Source organism: Ambystoma mexicanum, chromosome 11, assembly GCF_040938575.1.
Source record: "Ambystoma mexicanum isolate Mex_15411 chromosome 11, UKY_AmexF1_1, whole genome shotgun sequence".
In the NCBI taxonomy this organism is placed as follows: Eukaryota; Metazoa; Chordata; class Amphibia; order Caudata; family Ambystomatidae; genus Ambystoma; species Ambystoma mexicanum.
Genome location: NC_090934.1, coordinates 1079481477 through 1079505387, shown reverse-complemented (window position 1 = coordinate 1079505387; position 23911 = coordinate 1079481477). Strand labels below are relative to the sequence as shown.

Genomic DNA, 23911 nt, shown 5'->3' with positions numbered 1-23911 from the left:
TAGACTATGTCGACAGGAAAACGTGATTGAGTTCATCCAACATTTGCTTCCGAGTTGCCCCAGGAGGAAGAGCAGAAGGGAGGAGAGGATGTTAGCATCGGAGGGACAGATGAAGAGAGTGGGTGGAAGACAGGAGGGAAGAGAGCGGAGGAAGAAAGAACAGTATAAAAACAGAGTATGAATATCAGGGGAAAGAGTATGTTAAAGGAGAATGTTGCCGGTTGTCTGAAGGCATAAAAAATGGCGACGGATTAAGGGGAGTAGTTGGATTGGGACCCACTTAAAATAAAAAATAAAAAACCTGGGTGGTAGAAGGCTACAGGCTTTAGGTCCTCATAAAAGAGTCAGGTTTTAGTTAGTAGCAGTTAAACTGTCGCTAGTTGCCACACTGCTGGTTATGTCTGGACTAGGGCAGCAGGAGGATGAGAGAGGGAGGGAGGGGCACTAGTATACCCTAAGCACCGGTGCACTATAATGAGAAATGTCCTCCAAAATAAAAAACCTTGAACCACACCTTGGGGTTTGTATGGCCACTTGTGACAACCAGTGCTCCAGATAAGATTTGAGTGAGTATTTTACTCCCAATCTTTAGAATTGGAGTGTAAATCCAATTTCAAGAGAGTAAAAATGATTTCCCTCCTACCCAAGAGATTAAAAAGTGTGACAACTATCCAATTTGTGCGTAAAATTAAAACTTTGTTCGAAAACATAAGTGACAAAACCGCTGTATTCAAAGTGGTTCTAAATAATGTATTGCACCTGTGGAAAACATTTTCCCCACACAAGAACCTCGTAGATGCATACTAACCAGTTTCACTTTCATGATGCTTGGGCACAAACTTAAGAGTTACTACAGATGCCAGCTAGTTACATCAGGTGATTCATAAATCAAGTCCCACACTCTACCAGCATCACTTGTCTGCCTCTCGGGTCTACGGTTGCTGCCTGGCACTACCTGCTTAACAGCCAATCCATGTTTTTGCTCCATCTCTCCTACCCATTGCTACTTTGTTTCCCAGGTCTCTCACTTTGACGCTCTACCTCTCACCCTCAGTGTTGCGATGCCACATTTTTCGGGCTGTTTCTCAGTCACTCTGCTTCTCCCATCTCTGCATTCTATTGTTTCTTTTTTCCTCCTATATCTCGCTGTATCGGTTAATAGAACTCCTCTTCCTCTCATGTCGTTACTATGGTTATATCTGCTTTTTCATTTTCTCAGTTGTGGTTGCTACTCCTTTTGATTATCGTTCTTCTATTGTCTCTTATGGTATTGGTCTGCCCTTCTCTAGTCTTGCTTTCCATTTACAACTCTCGCCACCTGCTGTGGATCTCGGTTTTATTTTACTGTCTCCAAATGTCTTTTGCTCTGCTTCTATCCCTCACTCCTATTGTGTGTTTGTCCTATTATTAACTCTGTTTCCCTTCTCACTTTCTTTGTTGACCCATCATGTAGATCATTGCTCTCTTCCTGTTGCTCGAATTGCTGTTTTGGATTGTCTAGTATGTTCTCTGTCACTTAGCCCCCCCCCCCTCTCCCCGCCACACCTTTGTTCTTCTGTATTGCTTAGGTTCAGAGTTGCTCTTCCTCTCCTGTTTTTCTGTTTGTCTTTTAAACATGGCACCAATAAATATCCAAAAAGCTGAAAATGCCTTTTCTATTTAAAGATCTAGTGCAGCTTTACCATTGAGCGCTCCTTCCTAGATGTGCGCAAACCTTTTGGCCATTAGGCTGGGAATTATAGAGTTAGAGGCTTGTCTGACCAGATGCAGCACTTGCTTGAATGCAGATGCTTTACCAACACTGTATGCCATTACAGGTACAAGCGCCCATATGAGGGGTGTTGTTTCTGAGCCATCACAGGAATAGCAGCCCAGGTGAGACGTGTCTGGTGCATTACAAGTATTGCAGTCCCATGGCATGTGCTTCTTATGAGCCATTACAAAAATAGGAGCCAAAATGAGAGGTCTGTTCTAAGCCACTACAAGAATAGTGGTCCCCACGGGATGTGCGCGTTCTACTTCGGAGCCATCACAGGTATAGCAGCCATGATGAGTTGTGCGTTATGAGCAATTACAGGTAGAGCATCCCGGGTGAAGTGTGTGTTCTGAATCACTGAACATTTAGTAGTCCTTTTAATATGTCAAAAGTAAAGTCAACTGTGTTACAAATGAATGTTACCTGCATGTTAAATGCATAGCTCTGATGCAGATTCATTAACTAATCTATTAACAGGATTTGGACTAACAGGTTACACAATCTCTGCAGCATGGTGATTGACCCACTGAGCTGCCTCTCCCAACAGGCGGTTGACACTGAAAGGCACATAGGGTTACGGCACTGGCAGTTCCATGTGAGGCTTGCCTGACAAATGGCTTTTCAAAAGCTCTACGCCTGTTTGGACTATCCTAGATGAGTCAGGAGATTCATAATGAGGCTTTGAAATGTGCTAGATATTTGGAAGTGGGACTCAGTAATGGGGAGAAACCGACGTTTTGAAAAGCACAATACAGAGTAGAAGGGATTGAAGTATATAAACAGCAATGCCATCTTCTCACACTGTCGAATGTTGGTGGGAAGAGCTCAGACACTGCTCTTGCTCTGTACTTTAGCCCGCTGCAGAAAATGTCAACACATGTTTGTGATTTCTTAACAGCAGCTCTACTTAGATAGGTACTGTCCCAAAACAGTGCATCGTGCCCACATTTCTTAGCAGTACTGCTATCAGCCCTGCTGTGAATATTTGTCATTGTGCGATAACATGAATACGGTATAGCAGCGCTGTTGATAAATTAGGCTACTTTGCCTGAATTAAGAGGTACAGGTACAATCTGTGCCACTGAAAATGTATACAGCACTGCTTCTACCTGTATCCATTATACCAGCTTGCGGTGGGAGGTCCGAAAGGAAGTTAAAGTTCAGACCACTTGCGCAGCTATGTAATTGGTGTGCTTCTGTGATGAAAAGAAAGTATGAAATGCCCATGCTGCTGCAACTGCGCTGCCTCTATTAAAGCCAATTAAGCAGAAATGCAGCCCTTGACTGAGACAATTTTCATGTCAAAGTCAAAAGCATGTTCATGATTCAAGAAGGACGAGGACCAGTCAACAGAAAGTGATTCAGAACGAAGTGAACGGGTTGGAGAGCAGAAAGAAACTAAACGAGAGATAAGGAGGTGTAAGACCATAGAGGGACTTAAAGACAATACAAAGAACATTAAAAATTAAACGGTTTTCAAAGGAAAGGCAATGCACAGCAGAATTGAATTTGGAATTGCAAGAATATAGAGACCTCGAATAGAAGAATAATAAATACAGCAAAGAGAAGCAGGAAGACCAAAACTAATAAGAAAAATAAAACATCTGAGAAAAACCTACAGAGGAGGTAAGAAGCTTAGCAGAAGAAAGTGAGAAACCAACAGTTTTTTTAATATTAAAAAGTTGGTAGTGACAGGAATGAGAAACAGAGGATATGAGTAGAGAAAGAGAAATAAATAACACCAACATTATGAACTGACGGAGAAATAGCAAGAGAAGATAGAGAGAACAAAAGAGAAAGGAGTGAGAGGGAGGGGAATAGTAAAAGCAGGAAAGAACAAAACCTCAGTTTCAGGGGTAAAATGAAGATAATGGGCAAACAGCAAAGATGACAAGAAGGCAAAGATGAGTGAATAAAGTCGGTAAAGGAACAGAAAGAGAAATATTTGAGAATCATCAGCATACAGATGGTAAGAGAAACCACCAAAAGAAGAGCTAATAGAGCAGAGAGGAGACCTATAAAGGAGAGAAAAAAAAGGAGCACCCAAGACCAAATCTTGAGGAACACCATGATAAAGAGGAAAAGGAGAAGAGGAGAGACCTGTATAGGAAAGAAAAATTACACCCTGAGAGGTAAGAGCAAAACCAATTAAGAACTGAATGACGGAAAGCCAAGTCTGCAAGAGTGGAAATAATGGTGTGATCAACAGTATCCAAAGCTGCAGAAAGATCAAGAATAATAAGAAGACAAAAGAGTTTAGAGTACCGAGAAGAAAGAAGAGAATTAGAAACAGAAAGCAAAGTTTACGTAGAAAGAAAGGGTCGTAAACTAAACTGAAAAGGAGGAAGAGAATGAAGGTTAATGAAAGAAAACTTGGGAACAGACAATGTGCTGTAGAAGCTTCTAAAGAAAAGGAAGATGTTATTGGGTGGAAATAAGAAGGGAGAGAAGAGTCAAGAATAGGTTTTTAGAATAGAGGCATGCTTAAAATATGAAGGAAGTGTCTCAGAAGAGTGAAATATTAAAGAGCAGCGAGATAAGAAAAGAAGAAAAAAAGGAATAATTAGAGAAGGAAGAGGATCAGTCCGTGATTAAGTAGGATGGACCTTATCATGGGCAATAGAAAAATCACGATCCTGAAGAGGACAGAATGAGGACAACACACAAGATCTAGAATGACTGAGATAAAGAAACCATAGAAGGGAACTAAGGGGGAATAGAAGAATGAAGCAGTGAGATTTCTGAGGTAAAATAAGTCAGATGCTGAAAAAGCGAGGAAAATTATGGATCAACTGCGGTGGGGAGATAAGATTCAGATTTTGAAAATTACACTGAGGATTTGAAGCAAATGAGGCAACGAGAGAATGGAAGCATTGTTGATTGGCAGAAAGAAGAGTTCATAAGTAGAATGTAGAGAAGATAAAAAAATATATATCTGGAGCTGTCCCAGACTTGCGCCAGCGCAATTTGCCTGACAGAGAGAAAGGGGAATGGACTGAAGAGAGGATGACATCCAAGGTTACGAAGGGCTATGAGGTGGAGTGAAAGCAACGGAAGGATAGAAAAAAATCTGATTAGACGGAAGAGTTAATACACCAGGAGAATGAAAGTCAAAATGTCCAAGTTCTTGACGATGAAAAGAAGAGTGGGACGGAGAACAATAGGCGGGGCAAGAGAAAGAAAAGAAGAAAATTATCAGAAAAATATTTAAGACAGAGACTTGGGTAGAGATAGATTTAGTAGAAAAACTCTTGAAGAAATCTGCAAGTGTTCCTTCCTGGCTTCTTGATTGACAGTTACAGGGACCGGGTGTGGGAACTAGAACCCCTTGCTTAAACAGGGACTAACTGGTGCTATGGCCTAGTCAGATTCTGGTCTCAAAGGGTGCTGAGAAATATGCTGCAGCTTCTTAGATGGGTTCCTCTTAATATGAATGGGTTCAGCATTATTGGAGGTAGCCTGCGTCATTATCATGCAATTGACTTAGGATTTAGGAGCTGTAATAAGCTAATCTTGCAGACCAGGGGTGGGGGTGGGGGGAGGGGGCAGTAGTTATCTGTACCCAGTTGTCTTTGCTTACAAGACCTCTAAGGTGGCTCGGGCTTCCTCAGTATTCTTAATGGGAACATTCAGAAACACTCCATCTTGAATGCAATAGGCAGTGCAATGTAATGCAATGTAATTTGTAGGACATGTCTCACCCCAACAGGTTAAAAAGGTACATAGAGAGGTCTTCTCATAGGCTGTCTCCGTATTATTGGCCTTCCAGGTTGCTCTGGTGTGGTTTATTCGGTGTATCAGGAAGGGGGGGTGGGGGTGCCCTGTCCAGGGGGGGTTTGAGTTGTCACTCTGGTGCATGGGCACTCCTTTCAGTGTCCTACTTCCTAACAGTTGCATGCCATAGGATCAGGAAACTCCCCACCTGTTCAGGTTGATTCCTGGTAAGTGCAACTCTTGCACAAAAGCCACTTCTCAACCAACCCCAACCGATGTGTGGCCCCTGCAGATGCTACAGCTAACATCATGAGTTTGTTCACAATATTCTGGTTCTTTAGCTTTTGGCACAGTACACAGTGATTGGGACTGTCTCTAATTTTTATTAAGTGCTTATTTTGCCGGCCTACAGAAGTCGTTTTAAACTGAGATTGGGTTGTAGACAGGAATCCATTTTAGGCGCTCATCTGGGTTTGTGATGCCTGAATGCTGCATGAACATTACCTTCAGCTGGTCTAAGAAATCAGCTGGGGAATCACCCTTCTTTGGCCTACAATTGTTCATCTTGCTTTTACACTTGCTTTGTGGACTGCCAAGTGGAAGGATGTGGCAGGGAAACCAGTTTGGAAGCATCTTTGGGGGCTGGTTGATGAGTGAGTAGTTTCACAAGGATTGTAATCCGTTTTTGGCCTGCTTTATGTACTCTATTGGAGTGGTGTGTTTTTTTTCATTTTTTAAAATTTATTATTTATTTATTTATTTTTGGTGGGCACTGTGTGCTAATCTGGTGTGTTTGTCTAGTGTTTAGTGGCTTCTGAGCCTGTTTTTCTATGCTGGGCGGCATCCAGAGGGGGCATTCTGAGGGGTGTAGTCCTTTGTTTGTGTCTGGCCTTTTCCCAGTCCCACCCTCCAACCCACCCATCTCCCCCGATTGGTACGTCCACCAGGTCATAACTGACCTTCACAAGGCAGCCTCTGCGGCTATGGGCCCCAAGGCAAAGGGCGGCTCCAAGACGTGTCTGCAGGTGTCAGCCAGGGAAGCCAATTAAGCCAGCAGTCAACAGACACCAACGAAAACTGTAAGTGGCATGGGTGGGGTGTACAGCAATTGCTCTACTCCAGAAAGCCCCCGCCACTCTACCTTACCATGACGTAGACTGCCATAGACTTACACCATGCATACTTAGAGAGCTTTGTGACCACCAGCCTAAATCTATTCATGGCTGGACTGTAAGTGTTGCATTGCATTACGCACTAACTTACTTGCCAATGTTAACTAACTTAGAGAGAACTGTGAAGATTGGCCTGTGTCGCATCTAGATAGGATTATAAATGTTAGCGTGTGCCACACTTAGAAGGAATGCTTAACTTTAGCCTGCGTCGCATCTAGATGGCATGCGCCACACTTAAATGAAACTGTGAATGTTACCAAGTGCCACACTTAGATGAAATCATGATCACTAGCCTGCCTCACAGCTAGATAGGATATTGAAGATTAGCAAGCGCCACACTCAGATGCAATAGTGAATGATAGCAAGCATCACACCTAGACATAATTACAAGGATAGCAATGCCAATTAACCGATCCACTAACAATTTCACCCCTCTGCATTTACCTCTAAAACTCTAACCAAACACAACCACAAGCCTACAACATAACAATCCACACAAACTTCACTACACTGCAACAGCAAAACAAACCACACAGACTCGCACAACGACTACAGACTGTAAAACACTCCAAGCCCAGCCAACGGACCCACCGGGCTGAGGCTGCCAACAGCACATCACTGCTCTTGTGCACTTTTTCAGCTTATTCCCACTAATTCACCCGCCATTCCCCTTTTCAAAGCCGCCAGAGCGCCAGGGGACCACTCCGGTGGTGATAGTGCGCGGTACAAATATCCTTTAACATTAACATCTTTCCCATAGTCGCTCTCGGGCATACTTCAGGGATGGCAGTTTCTGCTCTAGCAGGTCTCCCATCTAAGTATCTGATGATGGTCATTCAGCCTATAGCGCAAGTCTCCGTCTAACCTCTAGAAGCAGAACTATCTTACTGGACTGGTTGAGATCAGCACAGGCAGGATTGCAGTATGGAATGACCATTTGGAGTTCCTTGATGAAACACTGAGGATCCTCCAAAATATTAGGGAACTCTCCAAATTGCTCAAATCACTCGGACTGTCACAAATCAGTTGTCATTGGAGTCCCCCTCCCTGCTGGCATCGAAGACTGCCGAAAGGGCGTATGACATTTCATACTGTTCCCTCCATAATTATGGCCACCCATTGCCAAGGATACAGCAAAAGGAGAAGCAGATATTTGTTAACTTGGGGCCAAAACCAGGGCCTGTGATGGAAAATATCCCGTCCTCTCCCCCTCTGCCTCAGCCTGCCACCTCAGGGGGAAGGGTGAGAGGTGGGAGGAGGGGTATGACTGGCTCGATTTCTACTGGCCTAGTCACACCGGGGACAGTCTCATGACCGCTTGCTGTGAGGTGAAGAACCACAGATACCAAGAGCTGCGATTGACGCAACCACTAGGGGTGTGGTGGCCAGTGTGCGTAAATTCGAGAGAAATATCAAATCATGTACAGTTTCTACATCCTGCATTTAATTCATAATTTGTAGTCAGATTTATGTCAAAGCCTGATTCTTTTTACTCGTCCTCAAAGTGGTAAAGTGTTCAATTTGGCCCTGCAACATTTTAGAGGCATTCTGCCATGTCAACACTACTTCAAGCCAGGTGGCAAAATGCCACCACTGCCTTGGGCCTATTTTTCCAGTTTAATTCTAATGCGTGTGTTTTTTTCTGTTCTGAATGGAAGGTTCAATTTAGCTGGAATTGCCTGCATCCTTTCTTCTTTGTCAAATAATAATAATAATAATAATAATAATAATAATAATAATGTGGCAGGATTCGATATACTGGCACATGGCACTACTGTACTTCGTAAACATGAAATGAGCAGTTGTGCCTTTTGGTAGTATAGGCACCTGCTTTAACAACCCATACCCATGACTGTTCGTCATATTAGCGCTCCTCATTCAAATCGTCACTCGCCCCACAACATCCCGCCAATAAATGCATCCTTGATTCACATTTAGTCCTTTCTCTGAACCAATACCCAGTTAGCATATCTCATGACAAGCGCCCCTTTGAGGAGTCTAATTTAGTGGCATCCACACCGCTCTCATCGTATTGTCATTGAAGCTCTGAGCAATCCTTTTCCTGTACCAGGCCCAACCAGTTTATGCAATCACATTGGTCGAATAGATCCTTGGCTGGAGTTCCTGCCACACAGCATTTTTACAGCTCTACCATATAATTTTTACCATATAGGCAATTTTGCATTCATTGAACAATATAACAAAGGTCCCTTTCATTAAAGGTGCTGCACATGCCACTGGGTCAAAGACTATCGTAAAAAGCAAACAAAGTGCTAGAAACATGCTTACCCGTTATGTCCCATTATTCTTTGTTGGTAGTATTGGCCTGGTTGTGGGCTGTAATGGGTTTAGGGGGGGGTTAATAAAAGGCAGGATTGAACCTTGTCTGGAGCCCTGGTCACATAAGTATATGTTTGTATTGTACAAACTGGCCTGGGGAGTCAAATTAAGTTCATGGTAGCAGTTTGGGTCCAACTAACCAGACCTGTCTAGACTGCAACCATGAGCCAAATGCCTCTTAATTTAGATCCCCAGATTTGTTAATGAATGTCAAGGCTACTCACCAATAACTTTTAATACCCAGAGTGCTGATCTATTTAGCAAGAGACCTTAAATATTGATGAAAGCCCATGTCCAGAGTGTGAATCACACATGCCAAGTTATGTAAACAAATTAATAAATAAAGGTCTTTTAATGCAACCGCCACTGAGAACATTTCTTTTTTTTTTACTTTCCTTTATAATTTAAATCTTGTAGTGCCTGTAAAAATTAGGCCTCACAATTAAAAGGTTGTAAAAACAAAATGTTAAAGGATATTTGTACCACGCACTATCACCACCGGAGTGGTCCCCTGGCGTTCTGGCTGCTCTGAAAAGGCAGGGAGGGAGGTGAGTTAGTGGGAATAACCAGGAGAAGTGCAAGAGAGCAGTGATGTGCCGTTGGCAGCCTCAACCCGGTTAAAACCGTTCGGTGGGCTTGGGGTATTTTCCCAGTCGGTAGCCGTCATGTGCTGTTGTGCGAGTCTATTTGTGGTTTGAATTGTTGTTTCAGTGTAGTGAAGTTTGTGCCGATTGTTGTGTTGTAGGGTTGTGGTTGTGTTTGGTTAGAGTTTGAGAGGTGTCTTCAGAGGGGTGAAATTGTTAGTGGATTGGTTCATTTGCATTAATGTCTGGAAGCGAAGTGCTAAACTTCCACATTCACTCCAGGTGCGGTGCGTGAACTTCTCCGCACCTCCCACCAGATCCGGCAATGGCCGACACCCACAATCCCTTCCACACATGACCGTGTCCAAGTTCGGCCCCCGCCCACCTCCATCAAACTAGTCTGTAAGTGGAGCAAGCACACGTTCGTGATTCCATCCAAAAGTTGGCCCTGATAGCATGCCCAATCCAGTCCATACAAAAATAGGAGCCAAAATGCAGTCCATACAAAAATAGGAGCCAAAATGAGAGGTCTGTTCTAAGCCACTACAAGAATAGTGGTCCCCACGGGATGTGCGCGTTCTACTTCGGAGCCATCACAGGTATAGCAGCCATGATGAGTTGTGTGTTATGAGCAATTACAGGTAGAGCATCCCGGATGAAGTGTGTGTTCTGAATCACTGAACATTTAGTAGTCCTTTTAATATGTCAAAAAGTAAAGTCAACTGTGTTACAAATGAATGTTACCTGCATGTTAAATACATATCTCTGATGCAGACTCATTAACTCACCTATTAACAGGATTTGGACTAACAGGTTACACAATCTTTGCAGCATGATGATTGGCCCACTGAGCTGCCTCTCCCAACAGGCGGTTGACACCGAAAGGCACATAGGGTTACGGCACTGGCAGTTCCATGTGAGGCTTGCCTGACAAATGGCTTTTCAAAAGCTCTAGGCCTGTTTGGACTATCCTAGATGAGTCAGGAGATTCATAATGAGGCTTTGAAATGTGCTAGATATTTGGAAGTGGGACTCAGTAATGGGGAGAAACCGACGTTTTGAAAAGCACTATACAGAGTAGAAGGGATTGAAGTATATTAACAGCAATGCCATCTTCTCACACTGTCGAATGTTGGTGCGAGGAGCTCAGACACTGCTCTTGCCCTGTACTTTAGCCCGCTGCAGAAAATGTCAACACATGTTTGTGATTTCTTAACAGCAGCTCTGCTTAGATAGGTACTGTTCCAAAACAGTGCATCGTGCCCACATTTCTTAGCAGTACTGCTATCAGCCCTGCTGTGAATATTTGTCATTGTGCGATAACATGAATACGGTATAGCAGCGCTGTTGATAAATTAGGCTACTTTGCCTGAATTAAGAGGTACAGGTACAATCTGATGCCACTGCATCGGTCAGCCAATGTCACTCCATCCAGAAGTGGCAGTGGTCGGCATTCAGAGTCCTATCTCGCTGCTCATACAGGGTACCTACCGCTCATAGCCCCTTCAAAGCATGGCACATGCCAACGCTCACAACTACCTCCAGGCGCGGCACCTGCCCTCATTCACAAATCTGTCTGGGCCTGGCACATACCAATGTCTGCACTAACATTCACACCACTCTATCCAAGTATGGTAGCTTATGGCATTCATGGAGTGGGTGAGGGTGTTGGATGGAGTTGGGCAGGGATGCTAATTTATGTCCATATGGGGGGTGTCTCTTCTATCCTATTCGACCTAGCGTCATCGCTCTCGTCTCTTTTTGTTATAGAAGTTTCCCTTATTCGGTTCTGGGTGTTGTCAGTATCATCCTAGATTTTGCTGTTGAACAATCGGTGTAATGGGGATGACTTTTGAACATTCAGACAGTGGGATGAATCTAGCGATATCACCACTATTTGCCCTGGAAGAGTCTTTCCCCATATGTCCAAGGAAGGACCGCCATTACCTGATCCCGACCCTCGGGTGGCTGCTCGAGTTAGGCCCATGTGGGTGGGGGGGAAGGGGGGGGGAAGAGACCATCCTAATGGGAGTAACGTGGACTTACTAGATGGAATGCCGTATTCCTGCCAGTCATAGGATCTTAAACCACCATCTTATAACCCTTACAACAATCCCTCCGCTAATAGACTCCGCTTACCATTCCCCTAAAATGTTTCTCAGTACTGTGACAAGGGAGAGGAATGGAGGAATGATGACCGTTTCCAATGGGAACCACTGTCAGCAGTCTAGTCTCTTTCCAACTGAGACAAGAAAGAGTCGAGGAGCAACGATGATCACTCCTAATGGGAGCCACTAACAATGGTCTAGTCTTCCCCCAAATATAAAAGCAAGGAAAGACTCAGGAAGTGCGTGAGAAGACCACCCTGGGCAAACACTGTGGAAGGAGTGAAGCCAGTACAGAGAAGTCAGAAGAGGGCAGACTAGGACGCTTACTTGGAGGCAGTGAAATCCTTGACAGAGGCAAGGAGGAGAGACTGGCCCAGCAGAAGGAGCTTCCCAGCTGACCAGTGGCTCACAGTCTGCTGAACCTGCACAGATCCCAGGCGAGGTCATGATAGCCAGCCAGCTACTACTACTCTACTGAGTTAACCAGACAGGCAGGAGAGTTTATTTCCTTTCCCTGCAGGGTTGAGGTCGATTAGAGTCTATGGAGAAAAGGAGTGTGAGAAGCAGCAGGAACGGAGAGAGCTGCAGACGCAGGTCTGCCTGCCAGTTGGTAACACAGATGGACACAATGCTGTGGTGAAGCAGCACTGCGGCACACAGCAGAGAGGCAGACCCAACCTCACCAAAGCAAGGAGGAGGTCCCGGCAGTTTACAGCGAGCAAGGGAAACGCTGCAGGAATCGCACATCGAAGCGAGGCACAGTGGCAAGACTGCGCTTAGCCGGGCGGCCACCGAAGCAGACAGACAAGAGGCAATGCCAAAGGCAACCGGTAAGCCCAGGGTAAGTGAACTGGTGACCGGAGCACTGATGCCTTTACTTGAAAATAGAACAAAAAGGATAGAAATATACACAAGGGGAAACTCGTAACTGGTGAGAAACACAAAATACATAAAGGGGAAGACAAAGCCTGTGATAAGCCAAGGGAAGAAAATATCCCATTTGGCCTTTTGAACTTTTGTCAAGACAAGTGAAACTGTTTGACAGGTTGGATTCACTAACCTGCCCAACGTCAGGTGAGGGAAGTCATTTCCCCCTCATACTACAAAGCGTTGAAGGTATTAGATGTAAAGGTCCCGGCATGTGTGCGTCGTATAAACTGTAAAAAGGAAAAGCGATTTATGAACTATGATGATGTGGCTAAAGGCAAAATCAGGTCTTGGAAACCTTGAGCTATGGTTGTGACGTATTAACAGAAGAAGTTAAAGGAAAACAACGACATTGTGAACTGTGAACAAAAGCATATAAAGAGAAGGAAAAGTCCCTGGTGAGAAAGGTGCCTTTGAAACTGGAGGTAAAGAGAAACCTTGGAGAAGGGAGCAATATCCTGAAGCTACGTAAACACTCTAAGGGGAGAGAGGAAGTCCTCATGGAAACTTGGTGATTCTTTTAAAACTGGAAGTTAAATGCAAAGAACATAGGGAACGGGTTTCTCCATAGAGCTGTGAACTTTTGTCCATGAGAAAAAACCTTTTTGGTGAATTTTGGCAATTCTTTTGAACACTTGAAGGCGGCAAGGAACATTACCCTTTGCACCTTCCGGTTTATTTTGTTAAAGGTGGAGTAGCTCCTGGGAGGGGAAAACTGGGAATTGTGGCCCTCCAGGAGACGCATATCCAGAGACGGGACAGGCATAGAATGAACATTAAGGGTTACGCCACTTGTTCCAATCTAATTCCTCAGGGGAAGGCGAGGGAGGGTGCTTAATAGTTATTCAGGATACCCCAGGTTTCCAGATCACAGCTACAGAAGCGGACTAGGAGACTTCAACTTAACATGGAATCGCAAGAAGACAGTAGCACGAAAGTATTCCACAGTCGGGGAGTGCTGTCTGCCTTATTAAAGGAACGCATGACCAAAGTTAGCGCTGGTAGATTGCTGGAGTGAAATTAGGGTTGAGGGGCGGGGAGGAGGCTACACGTTTTATTCCCACATTCACAGATCCTTCTCAAGGATAGATTACACCTAGGTGTTGAGTTCACTATTGGGGCAGGTAGTGGGGATAGAGCTGGGAGCGATCGCCCCGTCATATCACGCACCCATAACGATCAGCTTAAATATGGGACAGAGATCCAGGGCTGTGGTCGTGGAAATTCCCCGGCCACCTCCTCAAGGATAGTGTTTTCTGTGTAGAAATAAAACAAAATGATTTTTGATTTTTAATTATCGCAACGGCAGGTGTATGAGACCAAATTGTGTGGAACGTGTCTAAAGCAACCATGGGGGGGGGGGGGTCTTATCGCTAAGAAATGTCAGCGGGAAAAGCAGTTTGGCCTCCGATTCCTCATGGAGTAGACCCAAACAAACAAATAATGGCCAGAATGGCTGATAATGCGGTGAATGCACTGCAAACGGAATACTGGTTAATAAGGCGTCAACTAGATGTCTTACAAACAAGATCTACGTAGCAGTTAATGCTCTACCTCAGACAGAGGTGTTATGTCAAAGCCAACAAGGCAGATCGCCTCCTAGCGAGGTTTATTAGAAAAAAAAGGAGTCTAGGACGATCCTTAAAATGAGCACTGCTATCCCCACATAATTGCGGCATTCACAGAATTTTACTCTTCCCTGTACACATCTGATTCACCCCATGTGGGAGCTACGATGAATACCGGTATCCTCTCCCCAAGATTACTCCCTGGGAACTAAAGGACATTACCCATGAAGAAATAAGGGCGGAAATAGTGGCATTGCCAATAGGGAAGGTCCCGGCCCAGGTGGCTTTCTGGTGCTCTTTTACAGGTGGTTCTGCTCCCCAAACCAGCCAAGGATCCCACTTTTATGTGGCTCATAACGACCGATCGCTCTTAATATAGATGCAAAGATTTATGCCAAGGTGCTAGCGTTGCACCTAAATAAACTCTCCCCAATCTGATAGACTCCGACTAATCAGGCTTTATTAGACACAGGCAGACCTCGGATAATATTTGTCGTGTTGGTCTCTTTACTGAAAAAGCAAATAGAACCAGAACGGCTGCATCGATATTGCGTTGTTTTCTGAGAAGGCATTCAATTGGGTCGAATGGCCTTTTATTTTTCACATTATGGAGGTCCTGGGTTTGGAGTTACATTTCTAGCTATGATTAGAGCCAACTACCATACACCTTCCCTGCGGCTAGTGATTATTGGGCAGCTCTAGCAGGGGATCAAAGTTTCACGTGGTACCAAGCAGGGATGCCCGCTATCCCCACTCCTCTATGCTATTCATCTGGAGCCCCTCTTAGCCAGCATTAGGGTCTCCCAAGATATTAGCGAAATCCCTGGAGAGGGGAGGGGTGCATAAAATCGCAGTGTTCGCCGTTGATATGCTCCTCATGGTAACGGACACAAACAACACTTCCGGGGATCTCATGGGAGCTTCGTCTCTTGGGTGAGGTGGAGGGGATAAAAAAAAAAATCAATGCCCATTAGTCGGAACTGCTAAATATGACCGTCCCAAAGGACAAAGTTCAGGATTTGCTGGGTAGAGTACCCTATAGATGGGCAGAAGACGGCATCAGATATCTGGAGGTGCACATCACCGGGGTCTCTCTAACGAGCTAATTATCCACCGTTGCTGGGAAAGCTGCAAAGGCTGTGGACCGAAGGGGACCCCTGTCTATATCATGGCTCGGGAGGATGAAGGTCCTCAAAATGGTGATTTGGCCAAAGATACTGTACTACTTCCCAGCCCTACCGGTCCCAGTCCCCAAAAGTTTCTTTAGGACCCTTCATAAATACGTGGGGTTATTTATTTGGAACCACTAGAGACCTAGTGTAGCTATACAGCTACTAACATCTCACAAAAGCAGAGGAGAGCTGGGAGCGCCAAACTTCCAATTTTACTAACTGGCGGCTCAAATAAAAATAATCTGGGAATGGCTCAGAGGCAATTGCACGACAGTGTGGTGTAGGATGATCGATGATAATGCCATTTATAAAGCACCCGTTTACCCCTAGATGAGTTGCTATGGCTGCCTAAGGGGAACAGGACTGCAACTATGTATTCAAGCCTAATAGCAGCCCTAATGGGGGATTCTTGGGATGAACTTGTGAGGCGGCTGAATTTGACCACATTCCCCTCCCCGTTGACATCTTTATATAAGAACCCCTGGTTCAGGTCAGGGGTGGAAAGGGGGGGGCTTTCAGCAAATAGGAGGCTGTGGGATGCTGTAAAATAAGGGATACGTTCATGGGACAGGAAATCAAGTCTTCGACCAGTGCAGGCACGACTTTGGGCTTGATGAGGGGAAGAGGTACTGTTATTCTCAACTGAGGCATTGGCAGAAACAGCTACCAGGGAACTCACTCCCTTCAAAGAAAGGTGACAATGGACCCAGGAGAAATACACTTAGTGGGCACACTGCATGGGATTATAGCAGAGGGGACAAAGTGCCAGGGGTGGCACTATATGGAGTGATGGGAACCAGCAATTAGGCATCCATTAGAAGTGGAAAGTCAACTATGGGCAGCTATCCCTAGGCTTACACAGGCGATCCAGATCCAGGATATGTGGATTAAGATAATGGTTCAGTGGCATCTCAGCCCAGGAATGTTGCATAGAATCTACCCTACGGTGTCAGCACTCTGCTGGAGGGGATGCGGGGCACTAGGCTCATGGAAGCATATATGGTGGGATTGGCCAACTATTCATCCCTACTGGGATACGGTCTGTGCAGCAATGAACGGGATCTTTGGGGTCCAGATGCCAGACAACATAGGGGAGGCCATGCTGGGGATGAAGGGGGGTTAGAGAAACTACCCTTGAAAGCTCAGAGGAAACATGTCATTTTGATTGTGGCAACGACGCTAGTGGTGGCGCACAAATGGAAACCGAAAGAGGCCCCAGCAGAACATGAACAGATCAGCAAGGTCTGGAACTTTGTTGCACTAGAATGGGTGACCTACTCAATTCAAATAGAACATCAAAAGTTTCTGCTGGAGTGGGACATTCTCCTGAAATACCTTCAAACGGATTCACATGCTGCATGGTGCCCGAGAAAAATGCGTCTGTTAGGACTAGTGTGATTTTCTCCCCACAAGGGGTGAAAGCTCTCAGGGGAGGCGCGCTTGGGTCTAGGATCCTACATACATGGCATGGAAAGGGGGAAGGAGGAACTTCAGTAGCAGTGATGGCCGCTCATTGACTGGCACGAGAGTAAGCCACTTGCGGACATCGGGCCCAGACATAAGGGCCCGAAAGCCAAACTGTAGGGGGAAGGGGCTGCGGGGAGTGTAGGAATGGTTGAAATTAGGTCTACATGTGCTGGGGTCGGGGGGAGGGAGGAGGTTTGTTCGGGAGAAGGGTGGGAGGGAGTCGGGTGGGGGGTGATTTCTTTATATTGTTGAAAATGACAATAAAATACACTTGAAAATAAAAAGACAAGTAGCTCCTGGTTTCAAGCTAACCAGTCTCCCCTTGGGTATAAGTGCGGGCTAAATAGCTCCCAGCTCCTGCCAATATTGAACTCTGCACTGCAGAACCTGAAAATGCTGCTATTCTGGTGAATGCATTCAACTGATCCAGTGGCAGTAAATCATTCATTTGTATTTGTATTCAATTATAGTGTGATAGTTTAAAATAAACTTTACACACTATTAAAAGCACCACAGTACAATTCATGCATAATACAACTTTCATAAAATACATAAAGTACATAAAATGCAACCCATAAAACAGCATAGTGCATATAAAAGCACATAAAACAAGTTTACCCAATACTCCTCGCAACTTCATCAATGATACCCAGGCAAGTTGTAAGAAATCTTCTGTTAAAATATAGGATGTAAAATTAAATTAATATTACGACAATAGCTCGATATACCATCAGTGCTATTTTTTTCGAATCTCATCACAGACCGGTAAATATGGAATGAGTAGGTCATTCCCTGCAAATCTTATGCAATGTCCCAGCACTCTTATATCATTTAGTCTCCTCTCAATTTTCATCCAAGCTTAATCACTGCCAATTTCAGGGATGACCAACAGCCCATTAGCCACCATAGCCAAAATTGATCAGTACGCAGGTGCTCAATGCTCTGCTTATGCACAAATTTCCCTAGGGACTCAATATACCAAACTTGCAGGCTTTGCATGACGATTAGTTTCAGATTCACCCTTAAGATTACATAGCCTACAGAACTGGTTCTCCATTGCCACGCACTTCCAAACATCACATACTGACACAGTGGATTATTTGTCAAAACAGAACAGAAAATACCTGCGGTAATGCAGAGAAGAGAATGAAATTCAATAAGGTAGTAGCATGAGAAATTAGTGCTCATGCGCCTTAAACGGAATCATATTCCCTGACTTTAACTACAAATTCCTTTTTTAGTGTGTAGAAGCCCTTATTCCTTTCAGGCACCCACCTCATAGCACCAAATCATTAAGGTTTCTAAATGCACCTGCGGATTATTAAATGCTTCAGCCAATAGGCTCCATAAAAGGACACACTGGGCCAGTCATGGCATATATAATCCCACGGTTAATCAACACACAAGTGTGTATAGACGTTAATTCAGATTCTAAATTAGCTTCCGCCGGAATGCACTGTGCCAAGCCCAGGACACGCTGCCCTAGGGTCGCCTCCAATTTGTGCCACCAGCTCTCATGATTTCCATAGCTGTATTCCAGACCGTACATTATCATCGCCGTGAAGGTCTGTTTTTGTAGACCAAGATAATTCCTTTCAGGCTAAATCCTGCCATTTCTTTCTCAAAGTTTGTAATCACCATCCTCAAGTTATTTGCTTTACTATACTCTATGTGCACAATTACTCATGATCTCCTACCCCAGATCGGTAAATCATTCAAAAATACATACTGCTGCAGCACACCAACCAGTAGCGTCAGATAAAAGCACCCACCACCCCGAAGGAACACATTTAAATAGGGTGGCGAGAACAAGGACATTGTTGCAACTGCAGTTCGAGTACTAATACATTTATTTATACAGCGCAAACAGCAATTTACTTCGGTATTATAATAACATTGTATTGATGCTTCTGAAAATAGCAACACAGTAAACATCACTTGCCTCAAGTTCTTGTGCTACTACCCGAACTAGTGAATAGCCGTCAGAAGGCGAAGGACCGGCTGAAGAGATCCAGGTTATGCTCCGCTGGGTCTTGAGTATTCGACGTGCACACACATTCCATAACCGGCACACACTGAAATACACAGGTTTAGGAATATGAATGCACCAAGGTAAGTGGTCTTTTGATTATGCATTTTAGAACCTTCCAACAATCCCGGTAGAGACGCCATCAAAATGACCCACAAGCACAATACATTCTTACAGACAAGCCTACACATCAAATAGTCAATTCAGCACTAAATGTCTGCAGAACAGTTGCACGACTATTAACCATATACGCATATTGAAAATGCAAAGTGGCAACATGCTGGCACTAAAATACATTATAAAACAGAGGTTCACTACATCCTGCCATTTTGGACACTTTAGAATGTAAGGCAGCTCAGTGATCAAAGCACTTGCCCCAGACATCTGTTTTAAGCCAAGATGATACAAGTTTGCATCCTGAAATTATTGAACAGCCCCTCTCAGTCAGTTGAAGAACATTATATTGGGTAGTAATGCCTAACATTACTACACTTAGTACTTTAAGCCAGTATCATCCAGCTTCGACCTAAAAATACGGTTTAGGGTATAAATATATCAAGAAAAAAATAAAACGAAATGAAGTGCACCTAAACCAGGTGGCCTGAAACCTGTAGCTCTCCAGATGCTTTGGACTGTGACTCCCATGATCCCTCACCATTGATTATGCAGAACAAGGCAGATGGGAGTTGTAGCGCAAAACACCTGGGGAACCAAAGGTGGCAGACCCTTGACCTAAACCATACTGCTGTTAGGCGATACCTTTTTTGGTATTGTATTCGTTTATTTCACACCTTATACAGAATACTTACAAAAAGTATCAAATGTCACAATTCTTAAAATCATTGTTTCAAAAACATATTCGAAGCACAGATCATTCTCATTAGAAATCAATTTCATTACATTTTAAAACATCAGCCAGACAAAAGGTGAAAAACATTGATAAATACTTCGAAGGGTATTGTTCATAAATTGCTAATTTCAATTTAGTTTAAAAAGTTACTGTTTTGATTAATAACGAATTTGGTTGACCGGATAAAATGTTCCCAAAATGCAAATGTCATTATGAAGCTTTCCTCTAATACGTACTCGGGGGGGGGGGGGGGGGGAGGGAAATTAGTTAATTCTCGCAATGAGCAACAATCGAGGAATAAACGCCTCAGATTTGCTTTTCAGCTTACAATACCTGCATAAAAGGGATAATAACTTGCCCTCTAATATGTAAGATCTCTCTGGTATGTATCAAATTTAATTTAATCTTTAGAAAGGTTTTCATATAATCTCCCATCAGGACGGCACATTAAATAGTGTGGGAGAATATTCGTTTTGGTACTCCGTGTAAAAATCTGAGTAGTCTATGAGGTTCTCTTCTCGTAGTTTTCAAATATTTTCCTCTTTACTAAAAGATAATTAAAACTTGATCAGGGAAAACGAAAAAAGGGGGCACAGCAATTCTCTTTAAGAAGGGGTTAGATCCCTAGATACAAAACTCTGCCTGGATGGCCAATTTGCTGTTGTGAAGTGCCTGCTGCTGGGACAACTATATACCTTTGTATCAGTATACGCCCCGAATACAGGCCAAGCCGCTTTCTACGAAGCTCCGAGCACCACCCTCTCCTCCTTCCTGGATGGTCAAATTAATTGGCGGCGACTTTAACGGAGTCTCGGACCCCACAAAGGACAAATCCCATCCGCGGACTTCACTTCAGCACTGGCACTCCTGCAGCGATTCAGAACTCTACAGGTGGTGGACTCATGGAGGGTACTCCACCCCTCAGAAGAACAAGTTACTTACCAACTGTAACGTTCTTTCGACTAGATGTTCCTCCCACATATTCCTCATGTTGTGATAATTTGTTTCACCAGCTTCGCTGCATCGGAAAAAAAGAAATTCGGCAGAGGGCGCTGTACTCTTAGTCGTGGCGTTGAATGTCCCTCGATGGGCTCCGTACTGTTTCAACGTCACCAATGGTATAAATGGCTCAAGCCGCGCCCATTGGCTTCAGTTCCGTTTTTCCGATTGCTTCGCTCTCGTGAACGGCGTGCTTTGAGATTTTCTGTCAAGAAAATGTTTTCTTCATCGACTGCTTCGACTCCCAAGACTGGGTTTAAGAAGTGTAATGACTGTGGATCGAAGATGTCCATCACCGATCCTCACTGTATCTGTTTGTGGTGTCTGGGCTCAGACCATCGAACTGGCGACTGTGACTCCTGTCAGTCTATGACTGAGAAGGCCCTCCGTGAGAGGAAAAGTAAGTTAGCAGTGGGGCGGGAGGTGTCGAAGGGCTCTTCGAAAGCCTTATCTAAAAAACATAAAAAATCATCTGAGACTAAGGAATCGGAACGCCATAAAAAGCACTCGAAGAGATCCTGGTCTCATAGCAGGTCAAGACGATCTGAGTCTTCCTCTAAAAAGCTCAAAAGGAGACATAGATCTCCGTCGTCATCGTCCGATTCGTCGCCATATTTGGTTCGATGTCCGACTAGATCGGATTCCCCTTCAAAGTGGGAGAGCTTTAGAAAAAGAATGTTGCAGGTCTTTGAGAACGCAGCCTTGACCCCCTCGAAGAAACCTCAGAAAAGCCAGACCCCCGGTCACTCGTTTGGACGACGCAGGGAAGTCGGGAACTGTTAAGCCTAGTAGTACCCATAGATCTCGAGTCGACAAGTCGTCGAGAGATCCTCGAGGATCGAGTGCCTCTCCCATTCCTCATAAGAAACAAATTGTCGAAGCCGGGTGCAAATTTGTCGACGCCATCGTTGCCAAATGCTCAGATAACAAAGCCTACTTTATCCTTGACGCCTTTGTCGAAGGTTCCTTCGAATCCCTCGAAGAGAACACTGATTCCTTCGACAAATTATGAGGAAGAGAGAAGGTTTAAACCTTTACCAAGATCGGACCTCTTTAGGGCCATGTCTTCAATTTTTGAGGAATCTGGTTCAGATGATGAGGTCACTCCTCTTGGGGTAAAATATGGCACTAGACAAGTTCCAGAGGAACTGATAAATCCTGAGACAAAAATGAGAGATCTATCTGAAACTCTGCATTCTGCTAGTGGTGTGGACACATCACCCGAATTGGAGTTTGCTGCACCTGATCCTGCAGAGCATGCAGACTCAGGGTATAGGAATTTGATGAGTAGGGTGATTGAGTATATGGGTTGGGGAAGAGCCTTCCCTACGTTTGAACAAGACAATATGACGGATATTATAGTCAGAGGGCCCCGGAAAGATCCAGTTCTCCCCTTTGATAGGGCATTGCAAAGAACAGTTGAGAAAAACTGGGAAAAATCTGATAGCATTGCTGCAGTAGACATCAATCTCCCAAAAAAGTACAGAACTTCCACTTCTGACCCAGAATACCCGAGTAGACACCCTACTCCAGAAAGCTTGGTTATTCAGGCAGCTACTACATCCAGGCAGGCAGTATACCCAACCATACTTCCGGACAGGGGGGATAAAAAAGTTGATGCCTGGGCTCGTAAATTTTTTACGTCGGGTAACATGGCCTTGAAATCTACCAATGTCACCTGTACCCTGGCCAGGTTCACACATAACCTGTGGAAATGCATTTCGGCAGCGGCTCAGCATATTCCGGAAGGCGAGGAAAGGGAAGGCTTCCTGAATATAGTCAATGACGGTAAAGGGGATATGGGGGGGGGGGGGGGGGAAATGCCTCCAGTCTGGACTGGATGATAGTATTAGCAGGTCCATGGCAACAAGCACAGTGCTTTGCAGATTTGCGTGGTTGAGAAAGTCGGGGTTTGCACCAGATGTACAGACCAGGCTTCTCAACATGCCCTTTGATGGCTCGAGGCGGTTTGGTAGTAAGGCTGATGAGAGCCTGGAAAAACTACAGACCTCGAAAGCGGCAGCAAAGTCCCTTAGTGCCTCCATGCGACAGCCTCAGAAACCCTATTTGGGCTCATCTTCCTGGAGGGGTTGTCCTTTTCGATACTACTCCTCTGTTGGTAGAGGAAGAGGACAGGCTTTTCAAAGGGCCAGAAGAAATGTCACTCGTGGTGGATGAGCAAAGACTACAAAGCCATCTTCAGGAACGGCATCTATGCCCTCAGCCGCTCCTACAGCCGCCTCCAAGTCTCTGAGGTCTTATCATACAAAACACCTGTGGGAGGCAGAATCTCTCAACATCTGGAAGAATGGCGAGGCATTACTTCAGATGCATGGGCACTGGAGACAGTAGCTCAAGGTTACTGCCTACCCTTCATAAAAAGACCTCAAGATCATCCATCAGGTGCCAGCGCTACCAAAATTCCAGATCCACTCCTTTGGCAGGAAATTATAACCCTGCTAGAGAAAGGTGCAATAGAACATGTACCTTATCTTAGCAGAGAGGAACAAAGGCTGGTACTCCACCTATTTTCTCATCCCCAAAAAGGACGGAGGATTGAGACCCATCTTGGACTTGAGAAAATTAAAAAAATTCCTCAGGAAGGACAAGTTCAAGATGGTAACCCCTTTCTCAGATCCTTCAGGCTCTCCAACTCCCGACACTGGTTGGTATCATTGGACCTTCAGGATGCTTATTTTCATGTGCCAATCCATCCCAAGCACAGAAAATACCTGAGGTTTGCAGTTGGCAGTTCTCACTATCAGTTTCGAGTTCTGCGATTCGGGCTGACCTCCGCCCCAAGGGTTTTCACCAAACTGATGGCGGTAGAGGCAGCGAGTCTCAGGAAAGGGGGGGGGGGTTTAGTATACCCCTACCTGGACGACTGGCTAATCAGAGCATGTTCTCCAGAACAAGCTCAGGAACACCTATCACCTGCCACTTCCTCCACAACCTGGGCTTCCACCTCAATTTCAAGAAGTCCCACAGGGTACCATCCCAACAACTCCAATTTATCGGAGCAGTCTTGGACACTTCCTCGGGGAAAGCCTCGCCGCCCGAGGCGAGAGCTCTCCACATCCAGCAGATGGTAACAAAATTCCAAAAAGCCCAGCATCTACCGGCCTTCGATTTCCTGAGGTTGCTCTGCCTCATGGCATCCTGCATTTTTCTGGTGCCAGAGGCCAGATTGAAAATGAGATCCCTCCAATCGGCTCTCAGAACTCA

At 44.8% G+C, this 23911-nt stretch overlaps 1 protein-coding gene across 1 annotated transcript in view; it reads right to left on the bottom strand.

Annotated features, from left to right (window-relative positions):
• The window catches only part of FBXO22 (F-box protein 22), a 533135-nt gene that overhangs the window by 408328 nt on the left and 100896 nt on the right, over positions 1–23911 (bottom strand). Inside the window, exon 2 of the mRNA XM_069624341.1 lies at positions 18747–18883. Within this exon, the coding sequence (XP_069480442.1) occupies positions 18747–18883 (137 nt within the window). The remainder of the gene's footprint in view (positions 1–18746; positions 18884–23911) is intronic.